General features: G+C 44.8%; 1 protein-coding gene across 1 annotated transcript in view; it reads right to left on the bottom strand.

Moving 5' to 3' along the window:
• LOC137095306 (cytochrome P450 3A9-like) overlaps positions 1–15,667 on the bottom strand; it is a 41,553-nt gene extending 25,886 nt beyond the window's left edge. Inside the window, exons 1-3 of the mRNA XM_067461777.1 lie at positions 15,544–15,667; positions 180–273; positions 15–67 (exon numbers count right to left, since the gene is read on the bottom strand). Of these exons, the coding sequence (XP_067317878.1) occupies positions 15–67; positions 180–273; positions 15,544–15,614 (218 nt within the window). The 5' untranslated portion in view covers positions 15,615–15,667. The remainder of the gene's footprint in view (positions 1–14; positions 68–179; positions 274–15,543) is intronic.
• Between the last annotated feature and the right edge of the window lie 2,342 nt (positions 15,668–18,009).

The raw sequence follows: 18,009 nt of genomic DNA, 5'->3' as shown, positions 1-18,009 counted from the left end.
AAAAGATCACTTACCCCCAGATTCGCCCATATTTCTGGAAGCACCAGCTATCAAACTTCACAAAACCCTGAGGGGAAAACATTTAAGACCATTAATCGCCTTGGCGCATCAGATGGAGCTGGGCGCTCCGGGAAAGTTCACAAACAGAAGGTACACAGGCTCTTCCAGGACTTACTTACTTTGCGGTACGCAAGGAGAGTTCCCAAGAAAGGCACGGGCTTGGGACCTGGGATGCCTAGTTTGCCGAACACACCGAATGGCCAGATCCCGTATCTGTTTGGTTGAGAGAGAGAGAGAGAGATTGGGAGAAGATTATTATTATTTATTATTAACTTTATTTATACCCCGCAAAATCTCCCGAAGGACTCAATGCGGCTTACAAAGGCCAAGGCCGCAACAACAACAACGCACAAATATGACAGTAAAACTCATAAGCAAATAATAAAACATCAAGCAAAGACAATAAACACTAAAAACAATGACACACGATGCATTTAAAATCTAAAAAGGCCGGGCCAAATGTAATGGATAAAATTAAGTGCTGAACTTAGAATCATAGAATCATAGAATCAAAGAGTTGGAAGAGACCTCATGGGCCATCCAGTCCAACCCCATTCTGCCAAGAAGCGGGAATATTGCATTCAAATCACCCCTGACAGATGGCCATCCAGCCTCTGCTTAAAAGCTTCCAAAGAAGGAGCCTCCACCACACTCCGGGGCAGAGAGTTCCACTGCTGAACGGCTCTCACAGTCAGGAAGTTCTTCCTAATGTTCAGATGGAATCTCCTCTCTTGTAGTTTGAAGCCATTGTTCCGCGTCCTAGTCTCCAAGGAAGCAGAAAACAAGCTTGCTCCCTCCTCCCTTGACAGGAGATATGTAGAGTTTTTTTGGAGGTAGGTGCAATGTGCAGACAATCCTAGTCTCTAACGAAGTGCATTTGGAACACGATGCCAGGAGTTTCCTAATCTGGAAAGGCACACTGGAACAGCCAGGTCTTCAGGTTCTTCCTAAAGATTGCCAACGTTGGGGCTTGTCTGATGTCCTTGGGGAGAGAGTTCCAGAGTCGGGGGGCCACCACAGAGAAGGCCCTGTCCCGCGTCCCCACCAAACGAGCTTGTGACGCAGGTGGGATCGTGAGCAGATGATCAAAGGGAACGTGTGGGTTCATATATGGAGACGCAGTCACGCAGGTAGGCAGGTCCCAAACTGTTTAGGGCTTTGTAGGTGAGCACCTGCACCTTGAATTGGGACCAGAAGATGAACGGCAGCCAATGGAGCTCCTTAAACAGGAGGGTTCACCTCTCTCTGTAAGGAGCACCAGTTAACAGCCTGGCTGCCAACTGTTGGACCAGTTGGAATTTCCGAGCTGTTTTCAAGGGCAGCCCCACGTAGAGCGCATTACAGCAGTCCAATCTAGAGGTGACCAAGGCATGGACCACCCCGGCCAGATCAGCCTTTACGAGACATTATAATGAGACATTATAATGAGATGATGAGACATTATCTCCCTATACGACTGTCTCGAGCTTTAAGATCTGCAAGTGAATGCTTTCTCTTGGGCTGTGTCTGCTTTATAGAATCAATGCAGTGTGTTAAAGTACTGAGCTGCTGAACTTGCTTTTAAAAGGTCGCAGGTTTAAAGCCGGGGAGCGGGGGGAGTTCCCACTGTTAGCCCCAGCTTGTGCCAACCTAGCAATTCAAAAACATGCAAATGTGAGTAGATCAATAGGTACCGCTCCAGCGGAAAAGTAACAGCATTCCATGCAGTCATACTGGCCAAATGAGCTAGGAGGTGTCTACGGACAACGCTGGCACTTTGGCTTAGCAATGGAGATGAGCACCACTTCCCTAAATCGGACATGACTCGACTTAATGTCAGGGGAAAGGTTAGGTTTTCCCCTGATATTAAGTCCAGTCATGTCTGACTCTGGGGTGTGGTGCTCCGTAGACATCTGCAAAGTCATGTGGCCCCTACATACATGCATCCATGGCCCCTACATACATGCATAGAGTAAAGGTAAAGGTTTTCCCCTGACATTAAGTCCAGTCGTGTCCGACTCTGGGGTGTTGGGCTCATCTCCATTTCTAAGCTGAAGAGACGGCATTGTCCATAGACACCCCCAAGGTCATGTGGCCGGCATGACTGCACGGAGTGCTGTGTCAGGGGAAAACCTTTACCTATAATATATAAATATTTCTTGGGGCTCCATGAGAAAACATTTGCTTCCAAAAGGGCCCCATGGCTGAAAAAGTTGGAGAACGCCTGCGTTTGAAGCTCAAATGATGATTATGATGATGATTGCTATCCTGTTAATAACATGGGCTGGGTCTATATAGGCATATAATGCATTGAACTGCATTATATGGTCAGTGTAGACCAGGCATGGATAAACTTCAGCCCTCCAGGTGTTTTGGACTTCAACTCCCACCATTCCTAACAGCCTACCGGCTGTTAGGAATGGTGGGAGTTGAAGTCCAAAACACCTGGAGGGCTGAAGTTTGTCCATGCCTGATATAGACCCACATAATGCAGTTCAATGCATTATATGCCTGTATATATGCATCATATGACCTAAAGAAAATCCTACAAAATTCATGAGACTACCTCCCCCCCTCCCCTCCCGCCATAAGTCAGCTGGAAGTCATGTAAACATTGTTTGGAACTGTGGATACAGGGCATCCCAATCCATGCCTACAATGTTTGGTACAAAGCAATCATAAAGCCGTTGAGATAAGAAGCCACCAATCCCTTGTTTCCAAACATGGATATAAAACCCTACCTCCAGGAACCACGAAGGGAAAAATAACGAAATGGCATTGAGAGAAGTGCCAGTACAGGTGATTAGCAGGGAAAGCCTGTTATGTAAACGTTATCGTACACACGCTATAGTCAAGTATGTGTGCTCAAGAGGTTTGTCAGCTTAACGTGAATCATTGAAATTCGCAAGGTTATCCGAAGCAAGGAATACTCAAGAATGGTTTCATTCCTTCCTTCCTTCTTCTGAATTGCAGCCTGCCATGTTTGGTATTCCCTTGCAGTCTCCATTCCAAGTACTAACCTGGCCTTGTATAGCTTCTCGTGTGAGCCGGTGCCTGATGCTTTCAATATAGCGTCATCTATGCTGCCATATAGATGCAGTTTGACTGCATTGAACCGCATTATACAAGTCTATACAAGCATTATGCAAGATGCTCCACTTTGGCAGGAAAAACGAAATGCAAAGATACAGAATGGGGGACAATGCCTGGCTCGAGAGCAGTACGTGTGAAAAAGATCTTGGAGTCCTCGTGGACAACAAGTTAAACATGAGCCAACAATGTGATGGGATTTTGGCCTGCATCAATAGGAGCATAGTGTCTAGATCTAAGGAAGTCATGCTCCCCATGCTCTATTCCGCTTTGGTTAGACCACACCTGGAATATTGTGTCCAATTCTGGGCACCACAATTCAAGAGAGATATTGACAAGCCGGAATGTGTCCAGAGGAGGGCGACTCAAATGATCAAGGGTCTGGAGAACAAGCCCTATGAGGAGCGGCTTAAGGAGCTGGGCATGTTTAGCCTGAAGAAGCGAAGGCTGAGAGGAGATATGATAGCCATGGATAAATACGTGAGAGGAAGCCACAGGGAGGAGGAGGGAGCAAGCTTGTTTTCTGCTTCCTTGGAGACTAGGACGCAATGGAACAATGGCTTCAAACGACAAGAGAGGAGATTCCATCTGAACATGAGGAAGAACTTCCTGACTGTGAGAGCCATTCAGCAGTGGAACTCTCTGCCCCGGAGTGTGGTGGAGGCTCCTTCTTTGGAAGCTTTTAAACAGAGGCTGGATGGCCATCTGTCGGGGGTGATTTGAATGCAATATTCCTTCTTCTTGGCAGAATGGGGTTGGACTGGATGATGGCCCAGGAGGTCTCTTCCAACTCTTTGATTCTATGATTCTATGATTCTACACTGCCATATAATGCCATTCAGTGCCTTTAAACTGCCTTATATGGGAGTATAGATGGGGGCAATATAGAGGGTGAATTGGGCTGCATTATATGGGTTTACATTGGGCATATAATGCCATTCCAAATGGCATTATATGGCAGTGTAGATCCAGCCTGAGGCAACTACATATAAGCTATATATAAGCACCGGGATTGTGGCGCAGCTGGCTGAGTGTCAGCTGCATTAAGATCACTCTGACCAAAAGGTCATGGGTTCGAAGCCAGCCCGGGTTGGAGTGGGTTTCCAACCAATTATGTGTAGCCTGTTGTCGACCTTTGCAACCCGAAAGACAGTTGCATCTGTCAAGTAGGAAAATTAGGTACCGCCTTAAAGTACGGGGAGGCTAAATTAACTGATTTATGAGGCCATAAAAAAGACTCCAGCAAAGCATTCCAGCAAATAAGCATGCGGGGAATGCGGAAGTACTTCATCAGTGTCGCAGATGGACGAGGAAAGCGACAGCTCCCCTGGCGGCCAGAAAAGAATAGCCTCTGTGTATGTCTGTATACGTTGTATGTCTAATTGGCATTGAATGTTTGCCATATATGTGTACACTGTAATCCACCCTGAGTCGGAATATAAATACTGCAAATAAATAAATCAAATAAAATCTGAAATGTCAAAAATACAGCTTAATGGTGTAACATTAGAAAATGTTGACTATTTCCGCTACCTTGGCAGCCAGCTCTCCACAAAAGTCAACATTGACACTGAAATACAACACTGCCTGAGCTCTGCGAGTGCAGCATTTTTCTGAAAGAAGCAGAGAGTGGTTGAGGACCAGGACCTCCGTAGGGAGACCAAGGTGCTTGTTATATAAAGCTATTTCCTTCCCAACCCTGCTGTTTGCCTGCAAGACGTGGACTGTCTACAGATGTCACACTCAACTCCTGGAACGATTCCATCAGCGCTGCCTCTGAAAAATCCTGCAAATCTCTTGGGAAGACAGGCAGGGAAATGCCAGCATGCTGGAAGAAGCAAAGACCACCAGCATTGAAGCGATGGTCCTCCGCCATCAACTCCGCTGGATTGGCCACATTGTTCGGATGCCCGACCACCATCTCCCAAAACAGTTGCTCTACTCTGAACTCAAGAATGGAAAACGGAATGTTGGTGGGCAGGAAAAGAGATTGAAAGATGGGCTCAAAGCCAACCTTAAAAACTCTGGCATAGACACCAAAAACTGGGAAGCCCTGGCCCTTGAGCGTTCCAGCTGGAGGTCAGCTGTGACCAGCAGTGCTGCAGAATTTGAAGAGGCACAAATGGAGGGCGAAAGAGAAAAACGTGCCAAGAGGAAGACACATCAAGCCAGCCCCGACTGAGACTGCCTTCCACTTTGAAACCAATGCCCTCACTGCAGGAGAACATGCAGGTCAAGAATAGGGCTCCACAGTCACCAAGACCAGTACACTGATCTTGGAAGACCTACTCGGACAATGAGGGATTGCCTAAGCTAAGCATATAATGCAGTTCAGTGCCTTTAAACTGTCTTATATGGCACTATAGAGGGTGAATTAGGCTGCATTATATGGGTTTACATTGGTCATATAATGCAGTTCCAAACTGCATTACATGGCAGTGTAGATCCAGCCCTAGGCAAATACATACAAGCTAAATCTTCTGAAAACTTTGCTGTTGTAGCTCAGCAAGCAGCTGAAGATTTCTCTGAATTTTCTGACATGTCAGGGGATGAGGGGCCTGTGATTATTCCCAGGCAACCAAGGATAGTGAAACCAATTCCCTTGGGAATCGGCCTTTGGCTGATAGGGAGTTTTCCCAAGAAGCCAGATTAGGTTTGAGAATGGAGGGAGTGAAAAACAGACTAATTAGACATTCTGAGAAAATTTGTGAAAAGGCCTTGAAGTCCAGGTCGTTTGGCATGATCTCTTCACTTCACTTCACTTCACTTTATTTCTTAATGAGTCGCTCTCCACGAAGGTGCTCCGAGCGACTTACAATCTAAAATAGCATTTACACAATATAAAAACATTCAACAGTGACTGTTTGGCAAATTAGATCTGATTACTTAAATGCACAGCAAAACAGCCAAGTCTTGAGCGCCTTTACAAAAGGTTGCAACTCCGACATTGCTCTAATGTATGGAGGCAATGAGTTCCACAGAATTGGAGCATAGGTCGAAAAAGCTCTACGATGCCTTGTAGCTTCCAGGTGTACCTCCCTAGGGCCCGGTATGTAGAGGAGATTTTCCTGGGTGGATCGAGGTGACCACTGATGGAGAAAATGAATGAGGCGGTCCCTAAGATATCAAGGTCCTTGGCCATTTTGAGCTCTAAATTTCAGGATCAGGATCTTGTAAGAGATCCGATGTTCTCTTGGTAGCCAATGCAGTTGTTGCAGAATCGGTGTGATATGGGATCTTATAGATGATCCCGCTAGCAGCCTGGCCGCCGCATTTTGGACCATCCGAATCTTCTGGGTTGTTGACTTCGGAAGGCCAGCATATAAGGCATTGCAGTAGTCCAACCTCGTGCTGACTGTTGCGTGGATTACTGTTGCCAATGCTTCTACCAAAAGGTAGGATGCCAATTTCCTTGCCTGGCGAAGATGCAAAAAGGTCTGCTTCCTTATGGCAGTGATCTGGGCCTCCATCGTCAGCGATGAGTCCAACACAACCCCAAGGCTTTTCACAGTGGCAGATGGAACCAGAGCTTCCCATCGTGGCTACTTGATAGGAATTAAAGTGATGTTAGCCTTATGCTTCTCAGAGGAGACAATGTTACCAAAGGATGGCTGTCTCAGCTCTCAAGTTCATGATTCCAGTATCTTCAATTTTCATGTTCTAGTTCATGCCTATGTTTCCTGGAAGGGTTTACCTTGGAAAATTTTCTGTTGCCTTTTTATGGATTTATGCTTGCAGTAACGCTGTGGATTTTGGTGCCCTTGACTTTATATACTTTGTCGTTTTTTGGATTATTGCTACTTTTGTATTTGCTATTCCGAGGAGCTGAGGAGCCTTCTAATCAAGGTGAAAGAAGAAAGCGCAAAAGCTGGGTTGCAGCTCAACATAAAAAAACCCAAGATTATGGCCATAAAAATCATTGACAACTGGAAAATAGAGGGAGAAAATGTGGAGGCCGTGACAGACTTTGTATTTCTAGGCGCAAAGATTACTGCAGATGCAGACTGTGGCTAGGAAATCAGAAGACGCTTCCTTCTTGGGAGGAGAGCAATGTCCAGTCTCGATAAAATAGTAAAGAGTAGAGACATCACACTGGCAACAAAGATCCATTGCCTAGTCAAAGCCATGGCATTCCCTGTAGTAACCTACGGATGTGAGAGCTGGACCTTAGGGAAGGCTGAGCGAAGGAAGAGAGGTGCTTTTGAACTGTGGTGTTGGAGGAAAGTCTTGAGAGTGCCTTGGACTGCGAAATATCCAACCAGTCCATCCTCCAGGAAATAAAGCCCAGCTGCTCATTGCAAGGAAGGAGACTAGAGACAAAGCTGAAGTCCTTTGGCCACATCATGAGGAGACAGCAAAGCCTAGAGAAGACAATTATGCTGGGGAAAGTGGAAGGCAAAAGGAAGAGGGGCCAACCAATTGCAAGATGGATGGATGGCATCCTTGAAGTGACTGGACTGACCTTGAAGGAGCTGGGGGTGGTGACGGCTGACAGGGAGCTCTGGCGTGGGCTGGTCCATGAGGTCACGAAGAGTCGGAGACGACTGAACGAATGAACAACAACAACATTCTCCTGATCCTTTTGGAATGGCCTTTTCCCCTTTTCACCTGCTTTCTTCAATAAACATTTTTGGCTTGACCAATTGGTCTCATGATGCTGGGTGATAAGGTGTTTCCATGCCAGAGTACAACATTCACCTGCACAGTAGTCCTGCATCCATTAGAAGGAATCTATTCCAAATCATTGGAGTAATAATTTGTTCATAAGAATCCTATTTTTGTCATCTCAAATTATTATGTTTTGGACCTTCGACCAAAGCACATCCCACGATTTTGTGAAGGACCTAGAGATGCTTAGAGAAGCGAATCTACACTATAGAATCAATGCAGTTCGATACCATTTTGTCAAGGCTCAATTCTATGGGATGTGTAACTTGATGAGACACCAGCATAAGGACCTTATGAAACTACAACTCCCATTATCCCATAGTGTTGAGCCATCACAATTAAAGTGTGCATATAAAGTGCAGGTGAAATGTTATTGGCCTTGATCTCACGGACAGAAAGCTGGGATACCAATCTGACGAATAAAGAAATTAAATCGATACTACCAGTATGTAGGGCTCTATCCATCAATTAGCAACAATTATAATGGGAGTAATTATCATGATTAGTTATGGCAATTAATAACAATACAACTAATTTAATTATACTTCACATTAAATTAAGTGAGGAAGCCGCAATGCTGAAAGCATATCTCATTTTGTTAAGGGGCGTCTCAATGCGAAAGGAGATGGAGCTCTTTTTGGTTTGCTTATTTATTTATTGACTGATTTATAGGGTTGTTGTAGGTTTTCCCGGGCTATATGGCCATGTTCTGGAGGCAATTTTTCTCCTGACGTTTCGCCTGCATCTATGGCAAGCATCCTCAGAGGTAGAACATGGCCATATAGCCCGGGAAAACCTACAACAACCCAGTGATTCTGGCCATGAAAGCCTTCGACAATAGACTGATTTATAGTTTCCTGGTCCTCATAAAAGCCCAGGATACCATAGTAAAAAAAAATGCCCACAAACAGATTAAAGTTCTTTCAACAATCCTAGGAGACAAAAGAAATACACATGTTTTTCTCTACTTTTGTAGCCAAGGATCTTCTGTAATGCTAGCTCCATGAGGTCACGAAGAGTCGGAAGCAACCAATAAACAACCACAACTCAACAATAAGCTTGTGCTATCTGGGTAAACCTTGACTTGTTTCATGTCTCGGCTTTCGGTGGGGGCAGTGATCCATTTTTTGGGAGCCTCCCAAAATTGGGAGGGCAGATATCTGTCTTCGCTCTAGGGTGCCGAAAGATCTATCGACCCATTATGAGGAGGGGGCTTGCCAGGCTCCCCTTCCCATCATAGGTATTTAAGGGTCGGAGGTTTAGCACAGCTGGTAAATCATCAGCAATGTGGCTCTTAATGAGACATGCCGCATTATCACGGGGTGTCTGCGCCCCACACCACTGGAGAAATTACACTGCTTAGCCGGTATTGCACCACCTGACATCCGCCGGGAAGCAGCAGCCAATAGTGAAAGGACCAAGGCAGAGACATCTCCAGCTCATCACCTGTTTGGGTATCAGCCAGCACATCAACGACTTAAATCTAGAAATAGTTTTCTAAGATCTACAGAGACACTCGCTGGAACACCTCAGCAAGCGAGAGTCCAAAAGTGGCAGGCTCAAACCCAGAACCTCAACCAATGGCTGATACCAAATGAGAGACTCCCCCCTGGGCACACAGAGGACGGGGCGACTTGGAAGGTGCTGAACAGACTGCGCTCTGGCACCACGAGATGCAGAGCCAACCTTGAGAAATGGGGCTACAAAGTGGAATCCACAACATGCGAGTGTGGAGAAGAGCAAACCACAGACCACCTGCTGCAATGCAACCTGAGCCCTGCCACATGCACAATGGAGGACCTTCTTCTTGCAGCAACACCAGAAGCACTCCAAGTGGCCAGATACTGGTCAAAGGACATTTAATCAACTACCAAACTTGCTAATTTTGTATTTTGGCTGTTTGTTTGTTTGTTTTGTTCTGTTAGAAATGTAATACAATTGACTGATTGCCCTGACACGACAAATAAATAAAAATCAGCAATTATAAGATCTCTCAACCAAAAAGTTGCAAGTTTGAAGCCCTGGGTTGGCGTGAGCTGCCAACTGTCAGCCTAGCTCATTGTTTACCTAAGCAATTCGAAAACAGCTTTAGCTGTGATTAGCGAAATTAGGTACCGCTAAAAGCAGGGGAGGAGTTTTACGATGTCATAAAGAAAGAAGATCAGAAAATGCTAGGCGACCAAAAGGAAGGAGGAAGTCCTGACGGCTCTTCGTCATAGAGGATAGAGCAACAGTACCCCCTGGAGTCGAGCCCAACCTTCCATGGGACCAAAAACAGTTGAAACAAACCACCTCCTTCTGTTCTGTCTGTGTATTGTCTCTACAAAACAGCACTGAATGTTTGCTGTATATATGTACTGTGATCCTACCCTAGTCACCTTTGGGGTGAGAAGGGTGGAATATAAATAAAGTGTTGTTGTTGTTGTTGTTGTTGTTAGAGCTGGGCAACCACAGAAAAATTTGTTTCTAAACTCGATTCGCTTTTAGGGGGCTTTTGCGTTTCGATTTTTAAAAGAATTCCGAAATTTTCCTTAAAAAAAGTTCGAAATTTACGAAATTTCGGAAATTACGAAAAATTACAAAACAATTACGAAACAATTACGAATCGATTCGTTAATGGCGGGCGCGATCGCGCAATACGCTAAAAAAGCCCTCTCCCTTTGTTGTTGACTGTTGGTGTGATAATTATATATTTTTTTTCACTGATAAAACAAACAGCAACCCTAAAACTTGCACCAGACATGTGGAAATAATAACGAAACGATTTCGAAACGATTTCGAAACAATTACGAATCAATTCCAAAACGAATTGGAAAAATTTGTTTCGTTTTTTAGTTGCTCCTGAATGGTTCAATATCGCTTCGTTATCAAAAAAATAACGAATTAATAACGAATTATGAAATTAACGAACGAAACCGCCCAGCCCTAGTTGTTATTATTATTATTATTATTATTATTATTAAGCTGTTTCTACTCTAGAGGAGAGGCACTCAGCTGCAGGCAGGCATGCACTTTAAGGAGGCTTCTTACCTGTTTTTCTACTCTAGAGGAGAAGTGCTTGGCTGCAAATATTTATTATTTATTATTTATTTCAGACTAGCCGTCCCCTGCCACGCGTTGCTGTGGCCCACATGGGGGTTCTGTGTGGGAGGTTTGGCCCAATTCTATCGTTGGTGGAGTTCGAAATGCTCTGTGATTGTAGGTGAACTATAAATCCCAGCAACTACAATTCCCAAGTGTCAAGGTCTGTTTCCCCAAAACTCCACTAGTGTTCACATCCTGGCATATTGAGTATTCGTGTACATTTTGGTCCAGATCCATCATTGTTTGAGTCCACAGTGCTCTCTAGATGTGGGTGAACTACAACTCCAAAACCAAAGGACACTGCCCACCAAATCCTTCCAGTATTTTCTGATGGCCATGGGAGAACTGTATGCCAAACTTGGTTCAATTCCATCGTTAGTGGGGTTCAGAATGCTCTGTGATTGTAGGTGAACTACAAATCCCAGCAACTACAACTCCCAAATGTCAAGATTCTATTTTCCCCAAACTCCACAAGTGTTCACATTTGGGCATATTGAGTATTCGTATAGAGTTTGGTCCAGATCCATCATTGTTTCTCTGGATGTAGGTGAACTACAACTCCAAAGGCAAAGGACACTGCCCACCAAACCCTTCCAGTATTTTCTGATGGCCATGGGAGAAATGTGTGCCAAACTTGGTTCAATTCCATCATTAGTGGGGTTCAGAATGCTCTGTGATTGTAGGTGAACTATAAATCCCAGCAACTACAACTCCCAACTGTCAAGAGTCTATTTTCCCCAAACTCCACCAGTGTTCACGTTTGGGCATATTGAGTATTCGTATAGAGTTTGGTCCAGATCCATCATTGTTTGAGCCCACAGTGCTCTCTGGGTGTGGGTGAACTACAACTCCAAAACTAAAGGACACTGCCCACCAAGCCCTTCCAGTATTTTCTGTTGGTCATGGGAGAACTGTGTGCCAAACTTGGTTCAATTCCATCATTAGTGGGGTTCAGAATGCTCTTTGATTGTAGGTGAACTACAAATCCCAGCAACTACAACTCCCAAGTGACAAAATCATTTTTTTGAGTGGGTTGTTAGGTGTCTTGTGTCCAAATTTGGTGTCAATTCGTCTAGTGGATTTTGAGTTCTGTTAACCCCACAAACGAACATTACATTTTTATTTATATAGATAGAGGGATCACTGTGACAGGAAAACACATCCCAAGTTCGGACTAAAACCCAAAGTGGATTTGCCTCCGCTCCAGAAGTAAGAGGAGCCAGTCCCCGATGTTCTCGCTGTTTCTCTTCTCCATTTCTTGTGATAATTCCTGCGTTCAGAGTACGCCTACCTATTCCTGAACCATCCTTACACCAAACCTGTCAAGTTTAGTTAGCCGAGTTCTTCTTCTCCCACCCACCACCCACCCAATACTTCCTTTGAAAAAAGAAGGTTTTATAACCTGTATCATTTTTGCACTGAATTATTTCAACAGCCATTTATCCCACAATGGTCTTTTATAAGTGTAAACAACATACGGTAAACAAGAAAACTTTTCAAGGGTGGATTTAAACCATTCTAACAACCGCTTTAATGTGTTGTTGAAGGCTTTCGTGGCCGGAATGACTGGGTTGCTGTGAGTTTTCCGGGCTGTATTTATTTATTTATTTTGAATATTTGTATCCCATCCTTCTCACCCCTGGAGGCAACGTCGTCTGTGCGCATTCAGAAGAAGATCTACAAGCCACTCTAAACACCTTCGCAGAAGCATACGAGAAGCTCGGCTTGTCACTGAACATTGAAAAAACCAAGGTGCTTTTCCAGCAGTCACCAGCCATCCCCTCCCCAATGCCAGAGATACAGCTTAACGGTGTAACATTAGAAAATGTTGACCATTTCCGCTCCCTTGGCAGCCACCTCTCCACCAAAGTCAACATCGACACCGAAATACAACACCGCCTGAGCTCTGCAAGCGCAGCATTTTTCCGAATGAAGCAGAGAGTGTTTGAGGACCGGGACATCCGTAGGGATACCAAGGGGCTTGTTTATAAAGCTATTGTCCCCCCAACCCTGCTCTATGCCTGTGAGACGTGGACTGTCTACAGACGTCACATGCAACTCCTGGAACGATTCCATCAGCGCTGCCTCCGGAAAATCCTGCAAATCTCTTGGGAAGACAAGCGGACAAACGTCAGCGTGTTGGAAGAAGCAAAGACCACCAGCATTGAAGCGATGGTCCTTCGCCACCAACTCCGCTGGACCGGCCATGTTGTCCGGATGCCCGACCACCGTCTCCCAAAGCAGTTGCTCTACTCCGAACTTAAGAACGGAAAACGTAATGTTGGAGGACAGGAAAAGAGATTTAAAGATGGGCTCAAAGCCAACCTTAAAAACTCTGGCATAGACACTGAGAACTGGGAAGCCCTGGCCCTTGACCGCTCCAGCTGGAGGTCAGCTGTGACCAGCAGTGCTGCAGAATTTGAAGAGGCATGAATGGAGGGCAAGCGTGCCAAGAGGAAGGCGCGTCAAGCGTCAAGCCAACCCCGACCGAGACCGCCTTCCACCTGGAAACCAATGCCCTCACTGCGGAAGAAGATGCAGAGCAAGAATAGGGCTCCACAGCCACATACGGACCCACAAGAATACTGGAAGACAATCCTCCTCGGAAAACGAGGGATCGCCTAAGTAAGTAAGTAAGTAAGTATCCCTGGAGGCGGGACTCAGGGCAACTTCAGTGCCAAGAACAATAATAAATTATAAAAGCAATTAAAACTATTCATCAATGCTTTAAAATTACTAAAACATTGTTTAAATCACACAGGTTTGGAATGGTAGTCCAGGTCAGTCCATTGTCAACCACACAAATTGGGTCTCATTCTCTACTGTTCGAACACTTGGTCCCATACCTAGGTTTTGAGTTTCATTCTAAAGCATAAGAGGGATTGGGGGGGGGGGGCAAAATAATGTCACTGGGCAGAGAGTTCCACAGATGAGGTACCCCTCTATTCTGCTTTGGTTAGACCACACCTGGAATATTGTGTCCAATTCTGGGCACCACAATTCAAGAGAGATATTGACAAGCTGGAATGTGTCCAGAGGAGGGAGACTTAAATGATCAAGGGTCTGGAGAACAAGCCCTATGAGGAGCGGCTTGAGGAGCTGGGCATGTTTAGCCTGAAGAAGAGAAGGCTGAGAGGAGATATGATAGGTAAAGGTAAAGGTAGTCCTAATGTCACTGGGCAGAGAGTTCCACAGATGAGGTACTCCTCTATACCGCTTTGGATAGACCACACCTGGAATATTGTGCCCAATTCTGGGCACCACAATTCAAGAGAGATATTGACAAGCTGGAATGTGTCCAGAGGAGGGCGACTCAAATGATCAAGGGTCTGGAGAACAAGCCCTATGAGGAGCGGCTTGAGGAGCTGGGCATGTTTAGCCTGAAGAAGAGAAGGCTGAGAGGAGATATGATAGGTAAAGGTAAAGGTAGTCCTAATGTCACTGGGCAGAGAGTTCCACAGATGAGGTACTCCTCTATACCGCTTTGGATAGACCACACCTGGAATATTGTGTCCAATTCTGGGCACCACAATTCAAGAGAGATATTGACAAGCTGGAATGTGTCCAGAGGAGGGCGACTCAAATGATCAAGGGTCTGGAGAACAAGCCCTATGAGGAGCGGCTTAAGGAGCTGGGCATGTTTAGCCTGAAGAAGAGAAGGCTGAGAGGAGATATGATAGCCATGTATAAATATGTGAGAGGAAGCCACAGGGAGGAGAAGGGAGCAAGCTTGTTTTCTGCTTCCCTGGAGACTAGGACGCAATGGAACAATGGCTTCAAACTACAAGAGAGGAGATTCCATCTGAACATGAGGAAGAACTTCCTGACTGTGAGAGCCGTTCAGCAGTGGAACTCTCTGCCCTGGAGTGTAGTGGAGGCTCCTTCTTTGGAAGCTTTTAAACAGAGGGTGGATGGCCATCTGTCAGGGGTGATTTGAATGCAATATTCCTGCTTCTTGGCAGGGGGTTGGACTGGATAGCCCATGAGGTCTCTTGATGATTTTAGTCACGGGTCTGGAGAACAAGCCCTATGAGGAGCGGCTTAAGGAGCTGGGCATGTTTAGCCTGAACAGGTGGGAAGGATTGATAGAGCTGAATAGAAATGACATCTCACTCCAAAACTCTGGATAATGTACAGCCATGCTCCAGAAGCATTCCAAAAGCTGGGTTGTTGTAGGTTTTTTGGGCTGTGTGGCCATGTTCTAGAAGCATTCTCTCCTGACGTTTCGCCTGCATCTATGACAGGCATCCTCAGAAGTTGTGAGGTCTCAGAGGTTGTGAGATGCAGGTGAAACATCAGGAGAGAATGCTTCAAGAACATGGCCTTATAGCCTGAAACACCTACAACAACCCAGTGATTCCAGCCATGAATGCCTTCAACAATACATTCCAGAAGCAATTGTTTTTTCCAGACACTACTATGACTCATGAAACTAAAGATCCTATTACTAGAAAGTAACTTTCCAAGCACTGTGTAAATTAACACAGGAAGGTAGCAAAGTTGATTCAATACAAGGTAATTGCAAAAAATTGTACGCACAATGATGTGTTTGAGGAAAAGACAGAGTTCTGCCCCATTTCATAATGAAATATATAATAATATAATGTTAATAAAAACTTCCAAAATGATGTGATACAAACAATTAGTTCAAGGAATACGTACAGCAATAGAAGTCCCAGCAAGACAACCAGAAGTGACCACGTCTCGATGGAGAAGCTTGGGAGAAGCTCCATCTTGGTTTCACCTGTTGAGAGCTCTTCCTCTTCTTTTAATCCGAGCGGTGATCCTGCTGGGTTTATATCCTCTTCTCACTTGGAGCAAAGGGCAGAAATTTCACAATGACTTATGTAATCTCTTGTCCTGGACTGGAAGGCTGGATTTCACCCGGTTGCTTGGAGTTGTTTTGATTTGTTCAATAAGGGAGAGGTGGAGTTACACTTCTGTCCTGGAAACCTGAGTCAGCTGAGAAGTTGCATCACTTTGTATGACTTAGACTTGTGCATTTGATGCGGAAATACCCTTGATTCGGATCTAGTTTGGATATTTAGCACTTTTGAAGTGTATTGTCAAAGGCTTTCATGGCCGGAATCACTGGGTTGTTGTAGGTTTTCCGGGCTATATGGCCATGTTCTAGAAGCATTCTCTCCTGATGTTTCACCTGCATCAATGACAAGCATCCTTAAAGGTTGTGAAGTCTGTTGGAAACTAGGAAAATTGGGTTTATGTATTATTTATTTATTTATTTACCTTACTTATATACCGCTGTTCTCAGCCCGAAGGCGACTCACAGCGGTTCACAACAAATACGAACAGCAAAAATTCAGTGCTACAGTATAAAAACAGCCAACAACCCAACACATTACACAATTAATAAACAGTCACAGCCTCGGATCTGAAAGAAAATTGGATAAAGATGTTCCACAGGTGGTATACTACACCTGAAAAACTGGCCCAGATGTATGGAAATATGTCAAATAAATGTTGGAAGGGGTGTCAACAAATAGGCTCCTTTTATCATATGTGGTGGACTTGTAAGGAATCTACGAAATATTGGTCTCAAATACATGTGGAGACACAGAAAATATTAAAGAAAACTTTCAAAAAGAAACCTGAATATTATCTACTAGGCTCTACTGACCAAGAATTAAAGCTTAACGAAAATGAAGACAGGCTGTTTACATATATAACAAGGGCAGCAAGAATAACTTTTGCTAGTGTCTGGAAACAGGAAATAATCCCGGAAATTGACTCATGGTTGGAGAAGTTAAGAGAAATAAGAGATATGGATACTTTGACTTTTTATCTGAAAAAGAATACGGGCAAGTTGATAAAGAGGACCGATTGGGCCCTCTTTTGGGAGTATGATAAAAAAAGAAGAGAATAAGAGAAATTGCTGTTTTTTTATTTAAAAGGGAAAGAATGGACTTAAAAAAACCGAAGTGTGAAATGGAAGTCAATTTTAGTTAGTACGATGTGTTTAGTTTAGGGTTGTTTTGTGTGTGTTTCTCTTTATTTATTTATTTTTTTCCTCTATCCTTTCCTAACTTTCTTTAAACTTTTGTTCTCACTCTTTCGCTGTACATGTTAGAAAATTAATAAAGTATATATATATAAAAAAAATAAACAGTCACTACAATACCCATTCACTGTCGTCTCGTCATCAAAAACATGTTCCAGATTCGTCATCCATTGTTCCATTCCAGTGTTCATTAACCAATCATTGCACTAATTATTCGAACGCCTGCTCAAACAGCCAGGTCTTCACTTTTTTGCGGAATACCATTAGAGATGGTGCTAGTCTAATGTCCGTAGGAAGGGCGTTCCACAGCCAAGGAGCCACCACCGAGAAGGCCCTATCTCTCGTCCCCGCCAGCCGTGCTTGAGAAGCAGGCGGGATCGAGAGCAGGGCCTCCCCGGAAGATCTCAAAGTCCTGGTGGGTTCATAGGCAGAGATGCGGTCGGATAGGTAGCTTGGGCCGGAACCGTTTAGGGCTTTAAAGGCCAACGCCAGCACTTTGAATTCAGCCCGGTAGCAGATCGGTAGCCAGTGGAGTTGGCGCAACAGGGGGGTTGTATGCTCCCTGCGCTCCGCTCCTGTTAAAATCATAGCTGCCGAGCGTTGGAGCTTCCGAGCTGTCTTCAAAGGCAACCCCACGTAGAGAGCGTTGCAGTAGTCTAAACGGGATGTAACCAGATGGACTACCATGGCCAAGTCAGACTTCCTAAGCTGTGCAAATGCTCCCCTGGTCACCGCCAAAACTTGGGGTTCCAGGTATCTGTGGAAAGTCCAGGGTAGGAGAAATAACTCTTGTCTGCTGGAGCCAGGTGTGAATGTTTCAATTGGCCACCTTGATTAGCATTTATTTATTTATCGTGTCATCAGCAACCATACCATTGTATTACAATTCTAACAGAACAAAACAAACACAGAGATTAAAAAGGGGGGAAAAAACCACACAGATTTTGCAAGCTTGGTAGTTGGTTAAATGTCCTTTGACCAGTATCTGGCCACTTTGAGTGCCTCTGGTGTTGCCACAAGAAGGTCCTCCCTTGTGCATGTGGCAGGGCTCAGGGTGCATTGCAGCAGGTGGTCAGTGGTTTGCTCTTCTCTGCACTCACATGTCGTGG

This window comes from Anolis sagrei, chromosome Y (genome assembly GCF_037176765.1).
Source record: "Anolis sagrei isolate rAnoSag1 chromosome Y, rAnoSag1.mat, whole genome shotgun sequence".
NCBI classification, from domain to species: Eukaryota; Metazoa; Chordata; class Lepidosauria; order Squamata; family Dactyloidae; genus Anolis; species Anolis sagrei.
The sequence above is the reverse complement of the archived record's forward strand: the minus strand, read 5'-3'. Positions and strand labels throughout refer to the sequence as shown.